The 19,988-nt window shown below is 35.5% G+C and overlaps 1 protein-coding gene across 1 annotated transcript in view; it reads left to right on the top strand.

Annotated features, from left to right (window-relative positions):
- The first annotated feature begins 17,438 nt into the window (after positions 1–17,438).
- Positions 17,439–19,988, top strand: part of LOC137400634 (guanylate-binding protein 4-like) — a 55,665-nt gene continuing 53,115 nt past the window's right edge. The window contains exons 1-2 of the mRNA XM_068086965.1: positions 17,439–17,544; positions 17,819–18,066. Coding sequence (XP_067943066.1) covers positions 17,439–17,544; positions 17,819–18,066 — 354 coding nt within the window. The remainder of the gene's footprint in view (positions 17,545–17,818; positions 18,067–19,988) is intronic.

The following is a 19,988-nucleotide window of genomic DNA, read 5'->3' as shown; positions in this document are numbered from 1 at the left end:
TGTATTTTATTAAAGCTTACACTGGTATTATATACTAAGATGTATCAATGGATCAGTAGATCAATAATAAATATGTATTTTATTAAAGCTCACACAGGTATTATATACTAAGGTGTAAAAATAGATCAGTAGATCAATAATAAATATGTATTTTATTAAAGCTTACACAGGTATTATATACTAAGGTGTATCAATAGATCAGTAGATCAATAATAAATATGTATTTTATTAAAGCTTACACAGGTATTATATACTAAGGTGTATCAATAGATCAGTAGATCAATAATAAATATGTATTTTATTAAAGCTTACACAGGTATTATATACTAAGGTGTATCAATAGATCAGTAGATTAATAATAAATATGTATTTTATTAAAGCTTACACTGGTATTATATACTAAGATGTATCAATGGATCAGTAGATCAATAATAAATATGTATTTTATTAAAGCTTACACTGGTAATATATACTAAGATGTATCAATGGATCAGTAGATCAATAATAAATATGTAGTTTATTAAAGCTCACACAGGTATTATATACTAAGGTGTATCAATAGATCAGTAGATCAATAATAAATATGTATTTTATTAAAGCTTACACAGGTATTATATACTAAGGTGTAAAAATAGATCAGTAGATCAATAATAAATAGGTATTTTATTAAAGCTTACACAGGTAATATATACTAAGATGTATCAATGGATCAGTAGATCAATAATAAATATGTATTTTATTAAAGCTTACACTGGTATTAAATACTAAGATGTATCAATGGATCAGTAGATCAATAATAAATATGTATTTTATTAAAGCTTACACTGGTATTATATACTAAGATGTATCAATGGATCAGTAGATCAATAATAAATATGTATTTTATTAAAGCTCACACAGGTATTATTTACTAAGGTGTAAAAATAGATCAGTAGATCAATAATAAATATGTATTTTATTAAAGCTTATACAGGTATTATATACTAAGGTGTATCAATAGATCAGTAGATCAATAATAAATATGTATTTTATTAAAGCTTACACAGGTATTATATACTAAGGTGTATCAATAGATCAGTAGATCAATAATAAATATGTATTTTATTAAAGCTTACACAGGTATTATATACTAAGGTGTATCAATAGATCAGTAGATCAATAATAAATATGTACTTTATTAAAGCTTACACAGGTATTATATACTAAGGTGTATCAATAGATCAGTAGATCAATAATAAATATGTATTTTATTAAAGCTTACACAGGTATTATATACTAAGGTGTATCAATAGATCAGTATATCAATAATAAATATGTATTTCATTAAAGCTTACACAGGTATTATATACTAAGGTGTATCAATAGATCAGTATATCAATAATAAATATGTATTTTATTAAAGCTTACACAGGTATTATATACTAAGATGTATCAATAGATCAATAATAAATATGTATTTTATTAATGCTTACACAGGTAATATATACTAAGGTGTATCAATAGATCAGTATATCAATAATAAATATGTATTTTATTAAAGCTCACACAGGTATTATATACTAAGGTGTAAAAATAGATCAGTAGATCAATAATAAATATGTATTTTATTAAAGCTTACACAGGTATTATATACTAAGGTGTATCAATAGATCAGTATATCAATAATAAATATGTATTTCATTAAAGCTTACACAGGTATTATATACTAAGGTGTATCAATAGATCAGTATATCAATAATAAATATGTATTTTATTAAAGCTTACACAGGTATTATATACTAAGATGTATCAATAGATCAATAATAAATATGTATTTTATTAATGCTTACACAGGTAATATATACTAAGGTGTATCAATAGATCAGTATATCAATAATAAATATGTATTTTATTAAAGCTCACACAGGTATTATATACTAAGGTGTAAAAATAGATCAGTAGATCAATAATAAATATGTATTTTATTAAAGCTTATACAGGTATGATATACTAAGGTGTATCAATAGATCAGTATATCAATAATAAATATGTATTTCATTAAAGCTTACACTTGTATTATATACTAAGGTGTATCAATAGATCAATAATAAATATGTATTTTATTAATGCTTACACAGGTAATATATACTAAGGTGTATCAATAGATCAGTATATCAATAATAAATATGTATTTTATTAAAGCTTACACAGGTATTATATACTAAGGTGTATCAATAGATCAGTATATCAATAATAAATATGTATTTCATTAAAGCTTACACAGGTATTATATACTAAGGTGTATCAATAGATCAGTATATCAATAATAAATATGTATTTTATTAAAGCTTACACAGGTATTATATACTAAGATGTATCAATAGATCAATAATAAATATGTATTTTATTAATGCTTACACAGGTAATATATACTAAGGTGTATCAATAGATCAGTATATCAATAATAAATATGTATTTTATTAAAGCTCACACAGGTATTATATACTAAGGTGTAAAAATAGATCAGTAGATCAATAATAAATATGTATTTTATTAAAGCTTACACAGGTATGATATACTAAGGTGTATCAATAGATCAGTATATCAATAATAAATATGTATTTCATTAAAGCTTACACTCATATTATATACTAAGGTGTATCAATAGATCAATAATAAATATGTATTTTATTAATGCTTACACGGGTAATATATACTAAGGTGTATCAATAGATCAGTATATCAATAATAAATATGTATTTTATTGAAGCTCACACAGGTATTATATACTAAGGTGTAAAAATAGATCAGTAGATCAATAATAAATATGTATTTTATTAAAGCTTACACAGGTATGATATACTAAGGTGTATCAATAGATCAGTATATCAATAATAAATATGTATTTCATTAAAGCTTACACTTGTATTATATACTAAGGTGTATCAATAGATCAATAATAAATATGTATTTTATTAATGCTTACACAGGTAATATATACTAAGGTGTATCAATAGATCAGTATATCAATAATAAATATGTATTTTATTAAAGCTTACACAGGTAATATATACTAAGGTGTATCAATAGATCAGTAGATCAATAATAAATATGTACTTTATTAAAGCTTACACGAGTATTATATACTAAGGTGTATTAATAGATCAGTAGATCAATAATAAATATGTATTTTATTAAAGCTTACACAGGTATGATATACTAAGGTGTATTAATAGATCAATAATAACTATGTATTTCATTAAAGCTTACACAGGTATTATATACTAAGGTGTATCAATAGATCAGTAGATCAATAATAAATATGTATTTTATTAAAGCTCACACAGGTATTATATCCTAAGGTATATCAATAGATCAATAATAAAAATGTATTTTATCAAAGCTCACACAGGTATTATATACTAATAGGTATCAATAGAGTAGTAGATCTGTTGTGTTCTCACTGTGATGCTCTTTATTTCAATATTGAATTTACGATGAATTGGTAAAAGACATCTAGATATATATATATGTATATATATATATATATATATATATATATATGTATATATATATATATTTATATATATATATATATATACATGTATATATAAATAAATATATATATATATATATTCATGCTGCAGACAGTACTCTTTCGGCTATTGAAGCCTCATCAGTGCCGCTCGGAGCTTAGGCAAGGGACACAAATCCCATTACCAATGAGACTTGACTTCCTGCCATGAAACAACTAAGTTGTCTCACAGACTTTAAGAAAGTCAATATGCTGGCACCACAGTGCTCAAATCACAAAAGTGATGAGCTTTGCACAAAGGCCAATAGTGCCACACCTCTCACAGAGTGCTCAACCAAACTGAAATGAGGGAGCATAATACTCATGCTATACAGACAGTACAGTTTCAGCTATTTTCCAACAAGATCAATAGCAAATGTAAACAGACTTCAACTAAGTTTAAGTCCAGCTCTGAATTATCAAGTGGGTTATGAACAGTTTTCTCATATATATATATATATATATATATATATATATATATATATATATATATATATATATATATATATATATATATATATATATAACACCCGAGTAGCCAAACATCAGTTACTGGTGGATCGGACGGTCTGTCAAGACAGCAGGAGAAGGCAAACCAATCTTGCCATGATTTGGATTGACTACAAAAAGGCCTATGACTCAATTCCACATAGTTGGATACTTGAGTGCCTCAGTATGTACAATGTTCACCTTGCTCATGTGGCATTTATCAAGATTTCAATGACCAAATGGAAGACGGAACTGGAGGCTAATGGCAACAAGCTGGCGAGTGTAAAAATTAAGCGAGGCATCTATCAAAGTGACTCCTTATCACCGCTGCTCTTCTGCATATGCCTAAACCCTCTAAGCAATATGCTGGAGGAGATTCAATATGGGTGCAAGTTTAAGAGTGGTACCAAGATAAACCACCTCTTCTACATGGATGACATCAAGCTGTACGCTAACAAAGAAAGGGACATTGATTCGCTAATACACCTCGCGCAGGTGTACAGCAAGGACATTAAAATGACCTTCGGTATTGAGAAATGTGGAAGGCTGAATCTTAAGAATGACCATTCTATGCTCACAGATGGCCTAAGAATGCCAAATGGTACCATCAAAGATATAGAATAAGGGTACAAGTACTTTTGAATTATGCAAAGCAACATCAACCACGGAGCAGAGGTACGTCACAAAGCCATTGCCGAAAACAAGAAACGCCTTCAGCAGGTCCTACGGAGCCAGCTAAATGCCAAGAACCAAGTCATGGCAATAAATACCTATGCAATGCCAGTAATATGATATCCAGCAGGCATAATGAAGTAGACTGAGGAAGCCATCAAGGAAACAGATATAGCAACTCGTAAACTGCTGACCATGCATGGAGCACTCTGCTCAAAATCTGATAATACTAGATTGTATCTTGATAGGAAAAATGGCGGTAGGGGACTCAAAAGTGTACAGCAGACCGTGAAAGCGGAGGAGCAAAGACTCAAAGCATATGAAGCCTCCATGGCTACTTCAAATAAATTGATAGCTGCATTTCAATCGGCTGCTCTTACAATTGGCCTACGCCCTGATGATGAAGAAATTGACTGGCACACGAAACCTCTTCATGGTGCTTACCACCAACAAAAATCTAAGGCTGGCAATCTTTACCAGACATATGTGGCTGAACAAAGGAAACCTAATGGCTAATACTGAGTTGCTAATCATGGCAGCCTAGGAGCAAGTGCTCCCAACAAGGCAACTCCAAACAAAAATCTATCACACTAGAGACGATCCTATATGCAGACTGTGCAAATATGCACCTGAGACCATCCAACACATCATCTGTGGATGCAAGCAACTAGCAAGTAACACATACACTGAGCGGCATAATCATGTCGCAGGTATTGTGTATAGAAGTCTATGTGATGAGTATGGCCTTAATAAACCACAACACTGGTGGGAAGCTCCTGGTAATGTCAATGAAAATGACCACGCTAAGATCCTCTGGGACTTCTACAACCGGACTGACAAGCATGTCCTAGCAAACCAACCAGATATAGTGTTGGTCAAGGAGAACAAGAGGGCTGCTGTAATAGATATAACAGCACCCAATGACTACAATATAGCCAGCAAAGAAAAAGAAAAGGTAGAGAAATATCTCCCTTTTGGTGAAGAGATTGAAAAATGCTAGAATGTAAGAACAACTGTAATTCCAGTAGTCATTGGGCCACTGAGCGCAATAACACCAGCGCATAAAATGTGGCTTGCCCAAATACCAGCAGCAATCAACTCAGATAAGCTGGAGAAAAGTGCGCTATCAGGAACAGCTAAGATCTTGAGGCAAGTGCTCAAACTTTCAGGTCTCTGGTAGGAGACACGAGTTAGAACAGAAATTACCATTCGGGGTATCTGGGTAAGGAAACAATTTTATATATATTTGTATATATATGTTTAGAGAGCTGTTATAGCAAAAGTATTATCGTGGAATTATATACTAAGCAAGTAAAAGTAATATGTAATTATTCCATATATAACCGGCTATGTATAATACTATAATAACGGTCAATTTCATTTACAAGGTAATGCATTGATTGTTCATTGTAATGTCCCAACAAGATCAATAGCAGATGTAAACAGACTTCAACTAAGTTTAAGTCCAGCTCTGAATTATCACTCCATGGCAAGTGGGTAATGAACAGTTTTCTCATTATTTAATAGGTCATGCCAATGAGGTCCTTGTTATTGTCACAGGTAAATATTATCTGTGATATCATCTGTAGTTTCTCATTGGATATGGATTAGATTTACATATACATATCACTAGCATGTCTAGCCTTATCATTGGCATGCCTAGCATTAACTTGAAGTGTTTATCCGCATCTGTTTATTTTAAAGAGTTAATACCAACACTTTCCTACTTCCATGCATAAAGCCATCTGTGCGTGTCATTATTTAGGCTTGAAAGTTTGGGTTGGCTTGATGTTCCTGGTGAGAGTTCTTTAAGGTGAGAGAAGATTTTAAAAAAGCCAAGTGTATTATTTAGCAATCAGTGTAGTAGACTCTAATAATTTGTATTTGAAGGTAGAAGCAGATTCCTAGTAAATGTGCCATGAGATAACCTTATAATAGAAACTGCTCTTTTGTTTCTAGTTGCTGAAAGATTGTCCTACTTTAATTCTTGTATTACTTACAAGGTCAAACTGGGATCAAGTCAAGTCAAGCTTTGGCTGTCATTACAGAGTAACCAAAACAAGAGAAACTAAGGTGAGCTTATTACTCGCTATCCAACCTTGCTGACTAAATTTATGTGCAGTCTAGATATATGAAGTACCTTTGCTAAAGATTGTTTTATTCACCAACACGAAGATGTCAACAGACTTGTTATGCCTATTTATTTATACAAAGATTTCTCATGCTCATTGCTAAGCATTGCTGCTGGTAATTATACTCATAGTAACTTGTCACCTGAAGGTGGTGTAGGATCGCTTGTTAATATAGAAGTATTGAACAGGAAACTATCAGTTCCTTTTACCTTTCACAATACTGTCAGATAACAATGTCCCATGGTAAGTCACAATGATACTTATATAGAAAAAATAAAACTGTATAGATGCATGAAAAACAAGGAGCATACATGAAGGTATTGCTCACGGTATTACAACGACGATTGACCAACTTTGAGAAATATATATATATATATATATATATACCCATAACTTGCCTTTAGTGGGGATTTTGCCAAAATACCTTTTATTGGGACTTTGTTAAGGGCTATTAAATTACAATTGATATACATGTATGGGATACTATCCAATAGTCAAAGTTCTTTAAACATACTTACATTGTATATATACATAGGTAAACAATATATATATTGGTAATTAACATTGACTATTTGGTATTTAATATACTTATACATGTATGTATCCATTGTAATTTACTTAACTTTCAAAAAGTCCCAAAAAAATCACTTTTAAAATCCTTAAAATAGGCAGATTTTTAGTGTATATTTATATATGATCCTTTTATCATATATTACTATATTATGATTTTGATACTTTTTACTGCAGTTCAGTCCGATAGCTTTTTCTTACTTTTTACTCATGTACCTAGTCTGTGGATGTTTGTGCTTGTTCCAACACCATCACAACACACACTAAACATTATACTTACATGTTCATTGTCACATGTTCCTTTTTCTAAAATAATTCTATGCATAGTTCAAGGGCTGGCAAAAGTAATGTCACACATGCAGTTTCTTGTCAAATCACAAGCAATGTCATTTTTACAAATGGGTTCTAAGAATAGAGTTCAGAAATTGTTGAAGTTCTCAATCTGTGGAAGAGCTCTAGATAAGTCACTACTGACCTTCTTAATTACTGCCAAGTCAACGAGTCTGGGTCACAATGACGTTCCAGTATCGCGGCTACTGCTTGTAATTTTGGGGATTTGCGGAAAAGTTATTTGAAGGTGGTTGAATGGGCATTTTTCAATAAAATTACAGATGAGTTGCACCATCACAATGCTGAATATGGTTTAATGCAATAGAAAACCTTAAGAGCTACAATGCAAAGCAAGAAACCTATATTGATAATTAATTAAGGCATGCCAGTATAACAGAGCTTTAATGTAATTTCTAATTAGATGGTCAGTTTGAGACTGTTATATGTAGAACAGAAAGGGTCCTGCTAATTATTATGCAACATCAAAGAGTTACAAGTTTAACAAAATAAATTATGCAAAGCAGAGGTTTGTCTGCAATAATCGGATTATATTATCTGAAGAAAATAAAATAGCAAACTAAACCTGGTATCATAAAATTTTTTAATTGCATCACAATCAATTTGATACATACAATGCATGCATGGAATGCATGCATTGTATGTATCAAGTTTTGCCATGCAGCATATAATGGCAAAACTTGATATATACAATGCAGGTGTGGAATGCACGCATTGTATATATCAGGTTTTGCCATGCAGCGTATGGTGGCAAAACTTGATATATACAATGCATGCATTGTATATATCAAGTTTACCATTGTAACTTCAATAGCTTGATATATACAATGCATGCATTGTATATATCAAGTTTTGCCATGCAGCGTATAGGGACAAAATTTGATATATACAATGCATGCATGCATGCATATACCAAATTGATTGCGATGCAATTGAAAAAATTTATGATACCAGCTACATGTATTTTTTGCTATTTTATTTTGACTCAAGAAACGATGATGAACGTATGTTTGCCTAAATTGACCAATTGCCAAATCGACAATTAACATACATGTACATTGGCATTGACAGCCAGGGTTCAAAGGTTTAAGAACAAGATATCAGTGTGCCTATGAACCTTTAATTTATACAGCCAGCACTAATCTCTGCAAGCGTCTAGTCTTCCTTATTTGAAATTACTTTCCTACAACTTCATAGGTAACTGATTAATTAAGTTCAAGTTTTTTCAGCCAATGGCAGTTATTCAATCACCTAATTCAGCCAATTAAAAAAAATCAGTTCAGAGAAACCTCCCAACAAATGTGATTCCTTATAGATGGCCCCACTCCTTAGTCATAAAAACCCACATATTTGGAAGGAAAACGCCAAAATATTTCAAAATTTTCTTTTGTAGTCCCACTGATAACAACCATGGCTAAAAGTATGTATTCCAGATACCATTTTCAATGATTTTATAGTAAAATTGCTTGGTGGGATTATATACGTTCTACTAATTTCTTCAGTCCCACTAAATGTGGATGCATAGTTATATACGCCCAACAAAAGAACATTATGGATATATATATAAATATATATATATACAAATATATATATATACATATATATAATATATATACATATATATATTTATGGTCAATGTATATATATATATATATATATATATATATATATAGATATATATATATATATATATATATATATATATGTATATAAAGTCGATGGGCTGACACTCTGGTGTCAGCCCATCGACTTTATATACATGTATATATATATATATATATATATATATATGTATATATATATATATAGATATATATATATATATATATACATGTATATAAAGTCGATGGGCTGACACTCTGGTGTCAGCCCATTGACTTTCTTAAAGTCTGTGAGGCAACTTAGTTGTTTCATAGCAGGAAGTCAACTCTCATTGGTAATGTACTTCAATAGCTGAAACAGTACTGAATGTAGCAGGAGTATATACAGTGTATATATAAAATTGTTTCCTCACGCCGGTTAACAAGAATGGGTGGTAATTTCTGCTCTAACTCGGGTCTCCTACCAGAGACCTGGAAGTTTGAGCACTCGCCACAAGATCTTAGCTGTTCCTAATAGCGCACTTTTCTGCAACTCACCTGAGTTGTTGATTGCTGTCAGTATTTAGGCAAGCCATATTTTATGCACCGGTGTTATTGAGCTCAGTGCCCCAATGACTATTGGGATTACAGTTGTTCTTACATCCCAGCATTTTTCAATCTTTTCTCCAAGAAGGAGATATTTCCCTACTTTTTCTTTTACTTTGCTGGCTATATTGTAGTCATTGGGGACTGCTATATCTATTATAGTAGCCCTTTTGTTCTCCTTATCCACCACTATATCTGGTTAGTTTGCTAAGACATGCTTGTCAGTCCGGATGTAGAAGTCCCAGAGGATCTTAGTGAGGTCATTTTCATTGACCTTACCAGAAGCTTCTCACCAGTGTTGTGGTTCATTAGGGCCATACTCATCACATAGGCTTCTATACACAAGACCTGCGACATGATTATGCTGCTCAGTGTATGCGTTTCTTGATAGCTGCTTGCATCCACTGATGATGTGATGGATGGTCTCATGTGCATTATTGCACAGTCTGCATTTAGGATCGTCTTTAGTGTGATATATTTTTGTTTGGAGTTGCCTTGTTGGGAGCACTTGCTCCTGTGCTGCCATGATTAACGACTTTGTATTAGCTGTTAGGTTTCCTCTGTTCAGCCACATGTATGTCTGGTGAAGATCACCAACTTTCGATATTTGTTGGTGGTAATCACTATGAAGAGGTTTTATGTGCCAGTCAATTTCCTCATCATCAGGGCAAAGCTCCATTGTCAGAGCAGCCGATTGAATCTGAGCTAGCAACTTATTTGAAGTTGCCATTGAGGCTGCATAGGCTTTGATGTTTTGGTCTTCTTGTTTCACTGTCTGCTGTACACTTTTGAGTCTCCAACCGCCATTTTTTCTATCGAGATACAATCGATAGATTGTATCTCGATAGATTGTAAATCGAGATTCTATCGATCAATGTCCCTTTCTTTGTTAGCGTACAGCTTGATGTCATCCATGTAGAAGAAGTGGTTTATCTTGGTGCCGCTCTTAAACTTTTACCCATATTGAGTTTTTTTCCAGCATACTGCTTAGAAGATTTAGGCATGTGTAGGAGAGCAGCGGTGATAAGGAATCACCTTGATAGATGCCTCACTTAGTTTTTACACTCGCCAGCTTTTTGCCATTAGCCTCCAGTTCCGTCTTCCATTTGGTCACTGACATCTTGATGAATGCCACAAGAGCAGGGTAAAAATTGTACATACTGAGGCACTCAAGTATCCAACTATGGGGAATTGAGTCATAGGCCTTTTTGTAGTCAACCCAAGCCATGGCAAGGTTTGTATACCTTCTCATGCTGTCTTGACAGACCGTCCAATCCACCAGTAACTGATGTTTGGCTCCTCGGGGTTAGCGCCCAATTCCTTTCTGAGCACTGGCTATATAGTGACTCATATGCTTTTTGAGTTTGTCTGCAGCTATCCCTGACAGCAATTTCCAGGTGGTTGGCAAGCACGTTGTTGGTCGATAGTTTTTGGGAATCGGCCCCTGCTTTGGATCTTTTATCAGAAGTACAGTTCATCCTTTTGTCAGCCATTCCGGATGGTCACCTTGCTCTATTAAGCATTCTATCTGCTTAGCCATTCTAGTGTGAAGTGATGTCAATTTTTTCAACCAGAAGGCTTAAATCATGTCATGGCCAGGTGCTACCCAGTTCTTCATACGCTGCACTCTGCACTTGATGTCCACTTCGCTCATGGTGAGTCCTTCCTGAGCCACAGTGTGTTGGTGGATTTCTTCAAGCCTCCTAAGCCAATTTGCAGGAGTGTTATGGGTAATCTTTTTCTCCCAGAGTTCCTTCCAGAACCTTGAAGTGCTTGATCGGGGAGGATCTGACATTGGCCTCTGCAGTTCACCTTTGAACTGGGAATACATTCTAAATAGATTATTGATGAACAGTTTGTTAATTTTCTTGTTATCCCGCTCTTTGGTGTACCGCCACGATGGAATGGCTTGAAGCCTTGTTGGCAGTGTCTTAACACCCATCTCCTCTCAGATGATGGTTGCTGTACTGTAGATTAGGGCATTAGTCTCACTGATCGTTCCAGTTGAGATCGACCCCAGTGCCAAGTTAATGTCTTCTAACAGCTTCTTTGGTATGTCCTTGCAAACTCTCTGTAGTGGTACCCTGCTCCCATAATCATTAGCAGCTGGCATCTTGTTGATGATATTTTCCGCAAGCTCCTTCACCCTTAAGTCAAAGTCAAAGTGCGTGTCTTCTTAATCCCGTGAATCAACACAAGATTGTGTATGTGTGACAGTGTGTGTTGATGCGTACTCTTCGTTGGTCAAGGTTACTTGGGTGAACTGTTCCTTAATTTCATATACCTCAAGTTCCGATATGAGGTGCCACTTGATTATGTTACTCATCTGAGCTACAATTTGCTTAGCGGTTAGTGGCAATTCAGGGCCCTTTTCTATCTACAGTTGACGCATCCTTCCCATGTAGCTCCACTTTTGAGGTTCACTTATAAAGTAGCACTGCATGAGGTCCTTGTTATAAGTTCGAGGGCATTTTATCCGTTTTGAACCAGTAGCCCATTTTTCACTGCCTTGTTCTGGTTCAGCTACAGGCAGCACAAACCTTGTTTGGCCGGACGACGTCCGAGCCGGCATGGCTTTGGTTATTGCACTCATCGTAGTTGTAGATGTTATAAAAGCAAGGGTCTGGTCTAAGGATTACCAGAAGGGTGCAGTTATTGGGGGTTGAACCTAGGATCAAATGATCACTTTCCCGATAACTTACCAACTTCGCTATATGTCCTGTATATATACATACATATATATATATATAAAAAAAAAAAAAAAAATTGTTTCCTCACCCCGGATACCCCGTATGGGTGGTAAATTCTGCTCTAACTCGGGTCTCCTACCAGAGACCTGGGAGTTTGAGCACTCGTCTCAAGATCTTAGCTGTTCCCAATAGCGCACTTTTCTGCAACTCACCTGAGTTGATTGTTGTTGGTATTTGGGCAAGCCACATTTTATGCGCCGGTGTTATTGCGCCCAGTGCCCCAATCACTACTGGGATTACGGTTGTTCTTACATTCCAGCATTTTTCAATTTCTTCTCCAAGAGGGAGATATTTTTCTACCTTTTCTTTTTCTTTGCTGGCTATATTGTAGACATTGGGTACTGCTATATCTATTATAGTAGCCCTCTTGTTCTCCTTGTCTACCACCACTATATCTGGTTGGTTTGCTAGGACATGCTTGTCAGTTTGGATGTAGAAGTCCCAGAGGATCTTAGCGCGGTCATTTTCATTCACCTTACCAGGAGCTTCCCACCAGTGTTGTGGTTTATTAAGGCCATACTCATCACATAGACTTCTATACACAATACCTGCGACATGATTATGCCGCTCAGTGTATGCGTTCCCTGCTAGCTGTCTGCATCCACTGATGATGTGTTGGATGGTCTCAGGTGCATCTTTGCACAGTCTGCATCTAAGATCGTCTCTAGTGTGATAGATTTTCGTTTGGAGTTGCCTTGTTGGAAGCACTTGCTCCTGGGCTGCCATGATTAGCGACTCTGTATTGGCCGTTAGGTTTCCTTTGTTCAGCCACATATATGTCTGGTGAAGATCGCCAACCTTAGATATTTGTTGGTGGTAAGCACCATGAAGAGGTTTCGTATGCCAGTCAATTTCCTCATCATCAGGGCATAGGTCCGTTGTGAGAGCAGCCGATTGAAATTCAGCTAGCAAATTATCTGAGATGGCCATGGAGGCTGCATATGCTTTGATGCTTCGCTCCTCCTCCTTCACTGTCTGCTGTACACTTTTGAGTCCCCTACCGCCATCTTTCCTATCAAGATACAATCTAATAGTATCAGATTTTGGGTGGAGTGCTCCATGCATGGTCAGCAGTTTACGAGTTGCTATATCTGTTTCTTTGATGGCTTCCTCAGTCCACTTTATTATGCCTGCTGGATATCTTATTACTGGCAGTGCGTAGGTATTTATTGCCATGATTTGGTTCTTGGCATTGGCATATATATATATATATATATATATATATATATATATACATATATATATATATAAATTGTTTCCTCATCCCGGATACCCCGTATAAGTGGTAAATTCTGCTCTAACTCGGGTCTCCTACCAGAGACCTGGGAGTTTGAGCACTCGCTTCAAGATCTTAGCTGTTCCCAATAGCGCACTTTTCTGCAACTTACGTGAGTTGATTGTTGTTGGTATTTGGGCAAGCCACAATTTATGCGCTGGTGTTATTGCGCCCAGTGCCCCAATGACTACTGGGATTACAGTTATTCTTACATTTCAGCATTTTTCAATCTCTTTTCCAAGAGGGAGATATTTCTCTACCTTTTCTTTTTCTTTGCTGGCTATATTGTAGTCAATGGGTACTGCTATATCTATTATAGTAGCTCTCTTGTTCTCCTTGTCTACCACCACTATATCTGGTTGGTTTGCTAGGACATGCTTGTCAGTTCGGATGTAGAAGTCCCAGATGATCTTAGCGCAGTCATTTTCATTGACCTTACCAGGAGCTTCCCACCAGTGTTGTGGTTTATTAAGACCATACTCATCACATATACTTCTATACACAACACCTGCGACATGATTATGCTGCTCAGTGTATGCGTTTCCAGCTAGCTGTTTGCATCCACTGATGATGTGTTGTATGGTCTCAGGTGCATCTTTGCACAGTCTGCATCTAGGATCGTCTTTAGTGTGATAGATTTTCGTTTGGAGTTGCCTTGTTGAGAGCACTTGCTCCTGGGCTGCCATGATTAGCGACTTTGTATTGGCCGTTAGGTTTCCTTTGTTCAGCAACATATATGTCTGGTGAAGATTGCCAACCTTAAATATTTGTTGGTGGTAAGCACCATGAACAGGTTTCATGTGCGAGTCAATTTCATCATCAAGGCGTAAGTCCGTTGTAAGAGCAGCTGATTGAAATTCAGCTAGCAACTTATCTGAAGTGGCCATTGAGGCCGCATATGCTTTGATGCTTTGCTCCTCCTCTTTCACTGTCTGCTGTACACCTTTGAGCTCCCTACCGCCATTTTTCCTATCAAGTTACAATCTAGTAGTATCAGATTTTGGGCGAAGTGCTCCATGCAAGGTCAGCAGTTTACGAGTTGCTATATCTGTTTCCTTGATGGCTTCCTCAGACCACTTTATTATGCCTGCTGGATATCTTATTACTGGCAGTGCATAGGTATCTATTGCCATGACTTGGTTCTTGGCATTGAGCTGGCTCCGTAAGACCTGCCGAAGGCGTTTCTTGTATTCGGTAATGGCTTTGTGTTGTACCTCGGCTTCGTGGTTGATGTTGCTTCGCATAATATCCAAGTACTTGTACCCTTCTTCTATACCTTTGATGGTACCATTTGGCATTCTTAGGCCATCTGTGAGCATAGAGTGGCCTTTCTTGAAAGTTAGCCTTCCACATTTCTCAATACCGAAGGTCATTCCGATGTCCTTGCTGTATACCTGAGTGAGGTGTATTAGCAAATCAATGTCCCTTTCTTTGTTAGCATACAGCTTGATGTCATCCATGTAGAAGAGGTGGTTAATCTTGGTGCCACTCTTAAACTGGTACCTATATTGAGTCTCCTCCAGCATATTGTTTAGAGGGTTTAGGCATATGCAGAAGAGCAGCGGTGATAAGGAGTGACCTTGATAGATGCCTCGCTTAATTTTTAAGCGAGGCATCTATCAAGGTGGTCTATCAGGTGGTATATATATATATATATATATATATATATATATATATATATATATATATATATATATATATACATTGAAACATGGATAACTCGCCCTCGGATTTAGCGAACACATGGTTAACTCGACTGGATTTGCTTGGTCCGTTCCCACGCAATGATAAATGGCTCTATATAACTCCAACTCAACACTGTTAATTCGAACTGTTTTTTGACCAACGGCTACCGAAACGGTTGCTATCGCTTTAGAAAATCACTTTATTTCAAGCCATAGAGGTAAACCTCAACTTTTCGTAATTCATAAGTGTCGTTACTACCTCCATCGGCAAAATATTTTTGTCATCGACTGTTCTAAAGGTTTTGTGAAATTTGATTTATACGTACTGCTATACGATTACTAGCTCGGGCTAGCCTGGTCACGGGCACAAGGATTTTTGCCACGCACATACAAAACAAAAACAGCATGTTGTTTTTGTTTTGTATTTGCGTGGCGAAAATCCTTGAGTGCGTGACCTGGCTAGGCTGTGATGAATAGTTTTCCGACGTGGATTCCGAGTTTATTCAACGTCGGAATGTTGAATGTTTAAAACGTCCTAAAGATTGTTGTAATTAAACGTATACATTGTCTTAGCTAAAAAAACTATTCATCGTTTGACTTAAACACAGAATACGTGTGTACATTCAATAAGTATCCATTCAAAAAACGTTAGTGATATACAATGTACCGTTAAACCTCGTAAAACTTTTAATTGAACTGCCTCAGAGTGTTGCTCTTAACGAATGCCAGGTAAAGTAAGGTAATATTTGGATTTACTTCAAGAAAAATCGGCAAAATTGATCTTGGGTAAAACGCTAAAAAGAAAAAGATGTCTTTTCTTTTGAGCATTTCAGCAACGATCAAGTTTTGCCAATGTCAATCTAAAAAACGTCCTGGCAATAGCATCACCTCAAACAACAAACCAATCTCAAGTGATAGAAAAATCTTTATACTTTTTGATAAAACCTTTTAAACTTTACATTAAAAGCATTTAATTTGAAACAAGCCATTTGTTCTTTTGATTTATATTATAGTTTGTATATGTTCATGTATTTACTAATAAATAAGTAAATACATGAACTTGTGACAGTGCTCTGATAACTTGAACACTCTGATAATTCGAACACTTTCGCTCGGTCCCTTGAAGTTTGAGTTAACCGAGTTTCACTGTATATATATATATATATATATATATATATATATATATATAGACCACCTCTTCTACATGGATGACATCAAGCTGTACGCTAACAAAGAAAGAGACATTGATTCGCTAATACACCTCACTCAGGTATACAGCAAGGACATCGGAATGACCTTCGGTATTGAGAAATGTGGAAGGCTAATTCTTAAGAAAGGCCATTCTATGCTCACAGATGGCCTAAGAATGCCAAATGATACCATCAAAGATATAGAAGAAGGGTACAAGTACTTGGGGATTATGCAAAGCAACATCAACCATGAAGCTGAGGTACGTCACAAAGCCATTACCGAATACAAGAAACGCCTTCGGCAGGTCTTAAGGAGCCAGCTCAATGCCAAGAACCAAATCATGGCAATAAATACCTACGCACTGCCAGTAATAAGATATCCAGCAGGCATAATAAAGTGGACTGAGGAAGCCATCAAAGAAACAGATATAGCAACTCGTAAACTGCTGACCATGCATGGAGCACTCCACCCAATATCTGATACTACTAGATTGTATCTTGATAGGAAATATGGCGGTAGGGGACTCAAAAGTGTACAGCAGACAGTGAAAGAGGAGGAGCAAAACATCAAAGCATATGCAGCCTCCATGGCCATCTCAGATAAGTTGCTAGCTGAATTTCAATTATCTGCTCTTACAACGAACCTACGCCCTGATGATGAGGAAATTGACTGCCACACGAAACCTCTTCATGGTGCTTACCACCAACAAATATCTAAGGTTGGCGATCTTCACCAGACATATATGTGGCTGAACAAAGGAAACCTAACGGCCAATACAGAGTCGCTAATCATGGCAGCCCAGGAGCAAGTGCTCTCAACAAGGCAACTCCAAATGAAAATCTATCACACTGGAAACGATCCTAGATGCAGACTGCAAAGATGCACCTGAGTCCATTCAACACATCATTAGCGGATGCAAGCAGCTAGCAGGAAACGCATACACTGAGTGGCATAATCATGTTGCAGGTGTTGTGTATGGAAGTCCATGTGATGAGTATGGCCTTAATAAACCACAACACTGGTGGGAAGCTCCTGGTAAGGTCAATGAAAATGACCGCGCTAAGATCCTCTGGGACTTCTACATCCAAACTGACAAGCATGTCCTAGCCAACCAACCAGACATCGTGGTGGTAGACAAGGAGAACAAGAGGGCTACTGTAATAGATATAGCAGTACCAAATGACTACAATATAGCCAGCAAAGAAAAAGAAAAGGTAGAGAAATATCTTCCTATTGGAAAAGAGATTGAAAAATGCTGGAATGTAAGAACAACTGTAATCCCAGTAGTCATTGGGGCACTGGGCGCAATAACACCGGCGCGTAAAATGTGTCTTGCCCAAATACCAACAGTAATCAACCCAGGTGAGTTGCAGAAAAGTGCGCTATTGGGAGCAGCTAAGATCTTGAGGCGAGTGCTCAAACTCCCATGTCTCTGGTAGGAGACCCGAGTTAGAGCAGAATTTACCACCCATACGGGGTATCCGGGGTGAGGAAACAATTTTTTATATGTAATTATATTATATATACATGCATATATATATATATATACCTGTAGATAAATAGTATTAAAACTATTTTTTTTCTAGTATGATTGTATTATGCTCTCATTAAATGTGTTTTAGCAAATAATGTGTCAGAGGGTGTTTTGGAGTGTGTCAGTTTATATTGTAACTAGCACAGTTATTACATAATACCTATTTATTTCGGACACAGAAAGTGCTGAAATTTTTAGTTTTTATTAGCAAATTACACTAATCATGGATATATACACGTATACCCCATAGACTGTGTTGAATAATTGACTCTGTGTTAATTTACACCTTAAATACTTAACACTAGAGCTGTGAGTCACTATTCTGATTTTCAGTTCACTGCAAATATAGAAGGCTTCACTCAGTATTCACTCAGTAAAACAGTTACTAGTCTCCAATCAATCTTGTTTTTTGTAAAATATTAATGAGCTATAGTCATTGGTGCTACTCCATCTAATTGCTGCATTAGATCTATTGCTCATTTAGTTGCTAAAAAATGTTTGCTAAGACATGCCTTGGGGTGGTTCAAAGCTAGTTTATTGCTAACTTTGTGTCTAACTCAGACAGTGTAGTGAGCTCCTCTGTCAAATAAATTATTCTGGAAAATAATCTTCAATCAATACTTATAAATATGGCTAAACATCAGTATGGTAGTAGCACAAGTATACGGTTTTAAAAGTGCCTGAGTCTTACACTCATCACAGATATAGGGTAATTCTTCATCTACGTATATAGTGAAAGATACTGCTACCAGTGGTTGACACTCAACTGTGTCAGAGTTCATCAAATTGTGGTGGACCTTGGTCATGGCTTTCTTATTCTTATAAATATTCCTATATGTATATATCTTGCATGTTGTGTTTGCTCTTTTTAATGTATCGTTAATAATTTGTTCGTTATATTATATCGCTACTATGTTTTGCCTTTATTTATTTTTTAATGTTATTGTAATGTTAGTGTATTATAACCATGCCAACGCATTAGTGATTTAATTTATTTCCATTGTTAGTCGGTTTTCTTTACTTGGTTCCACTATTCAGAACGAGTAAATAATTTTACGTAAAGGAGCGCTTGATAAGAGAGACGAGCAGAAGTCGTAAGCTCTTTGACTAATGGATTTTCCTCCATAAATAGAACGAATGAAAAGTACATACTTATTTTCTCCTGTTTATCCACCACTCTTGATCGTGCCAAAGTGAAGGTCGGCAAATTCCTTTACAATATGATAAACATTTATTTTCCTAATTAACCTATGTTGGCTTTTAAACTGTAGTTCTTGTTTTTAAAATGGTTGAATGAGATGAAAACAGATTTTCAAAACTGGCAAGCTCGATTGCTAGCAATGCTGCCTGTCTCTATCTTATTTTTTACTCTCTTGCAGAAATTATCTCTTCTCTGTTGCTATATATCTTCAATGGTATTTACTCTCTCCTAGCATCAGAGAAAAATATTTTATATTTATAATGTTCTAACTTTTTGCATTTGCAAGTTCCCGAGTGTTCACACTTTTTCTATTTTCTAATTTTAAACATTGATTGGACATAGTCTAAGTCTTAAAGATATGATGTTACATTTTCCTACTCCCAATAATTATCTACGGAAAA

The sequence above is a fragment of the Watersipora subatra genome, chromosome 7 (assembly GCF_963576615.1).
Source record: "Watersipora subatra chromosome 7, tzWatSuba1.1, whole genome shotgun sequence".
NCBI classification, from domain to species: domain Eukaryota; kingdom Metazoa; phylum Bryozoa; class Gymnolaemata; order Cheilostomatida; family Watersiporidae; genus Watersipora; species Watersipora subatra.
Note: the sequence above shows the minus strand (reverse complement) of the source record. Positions and strands in the feature narration are given on the sequence as shown.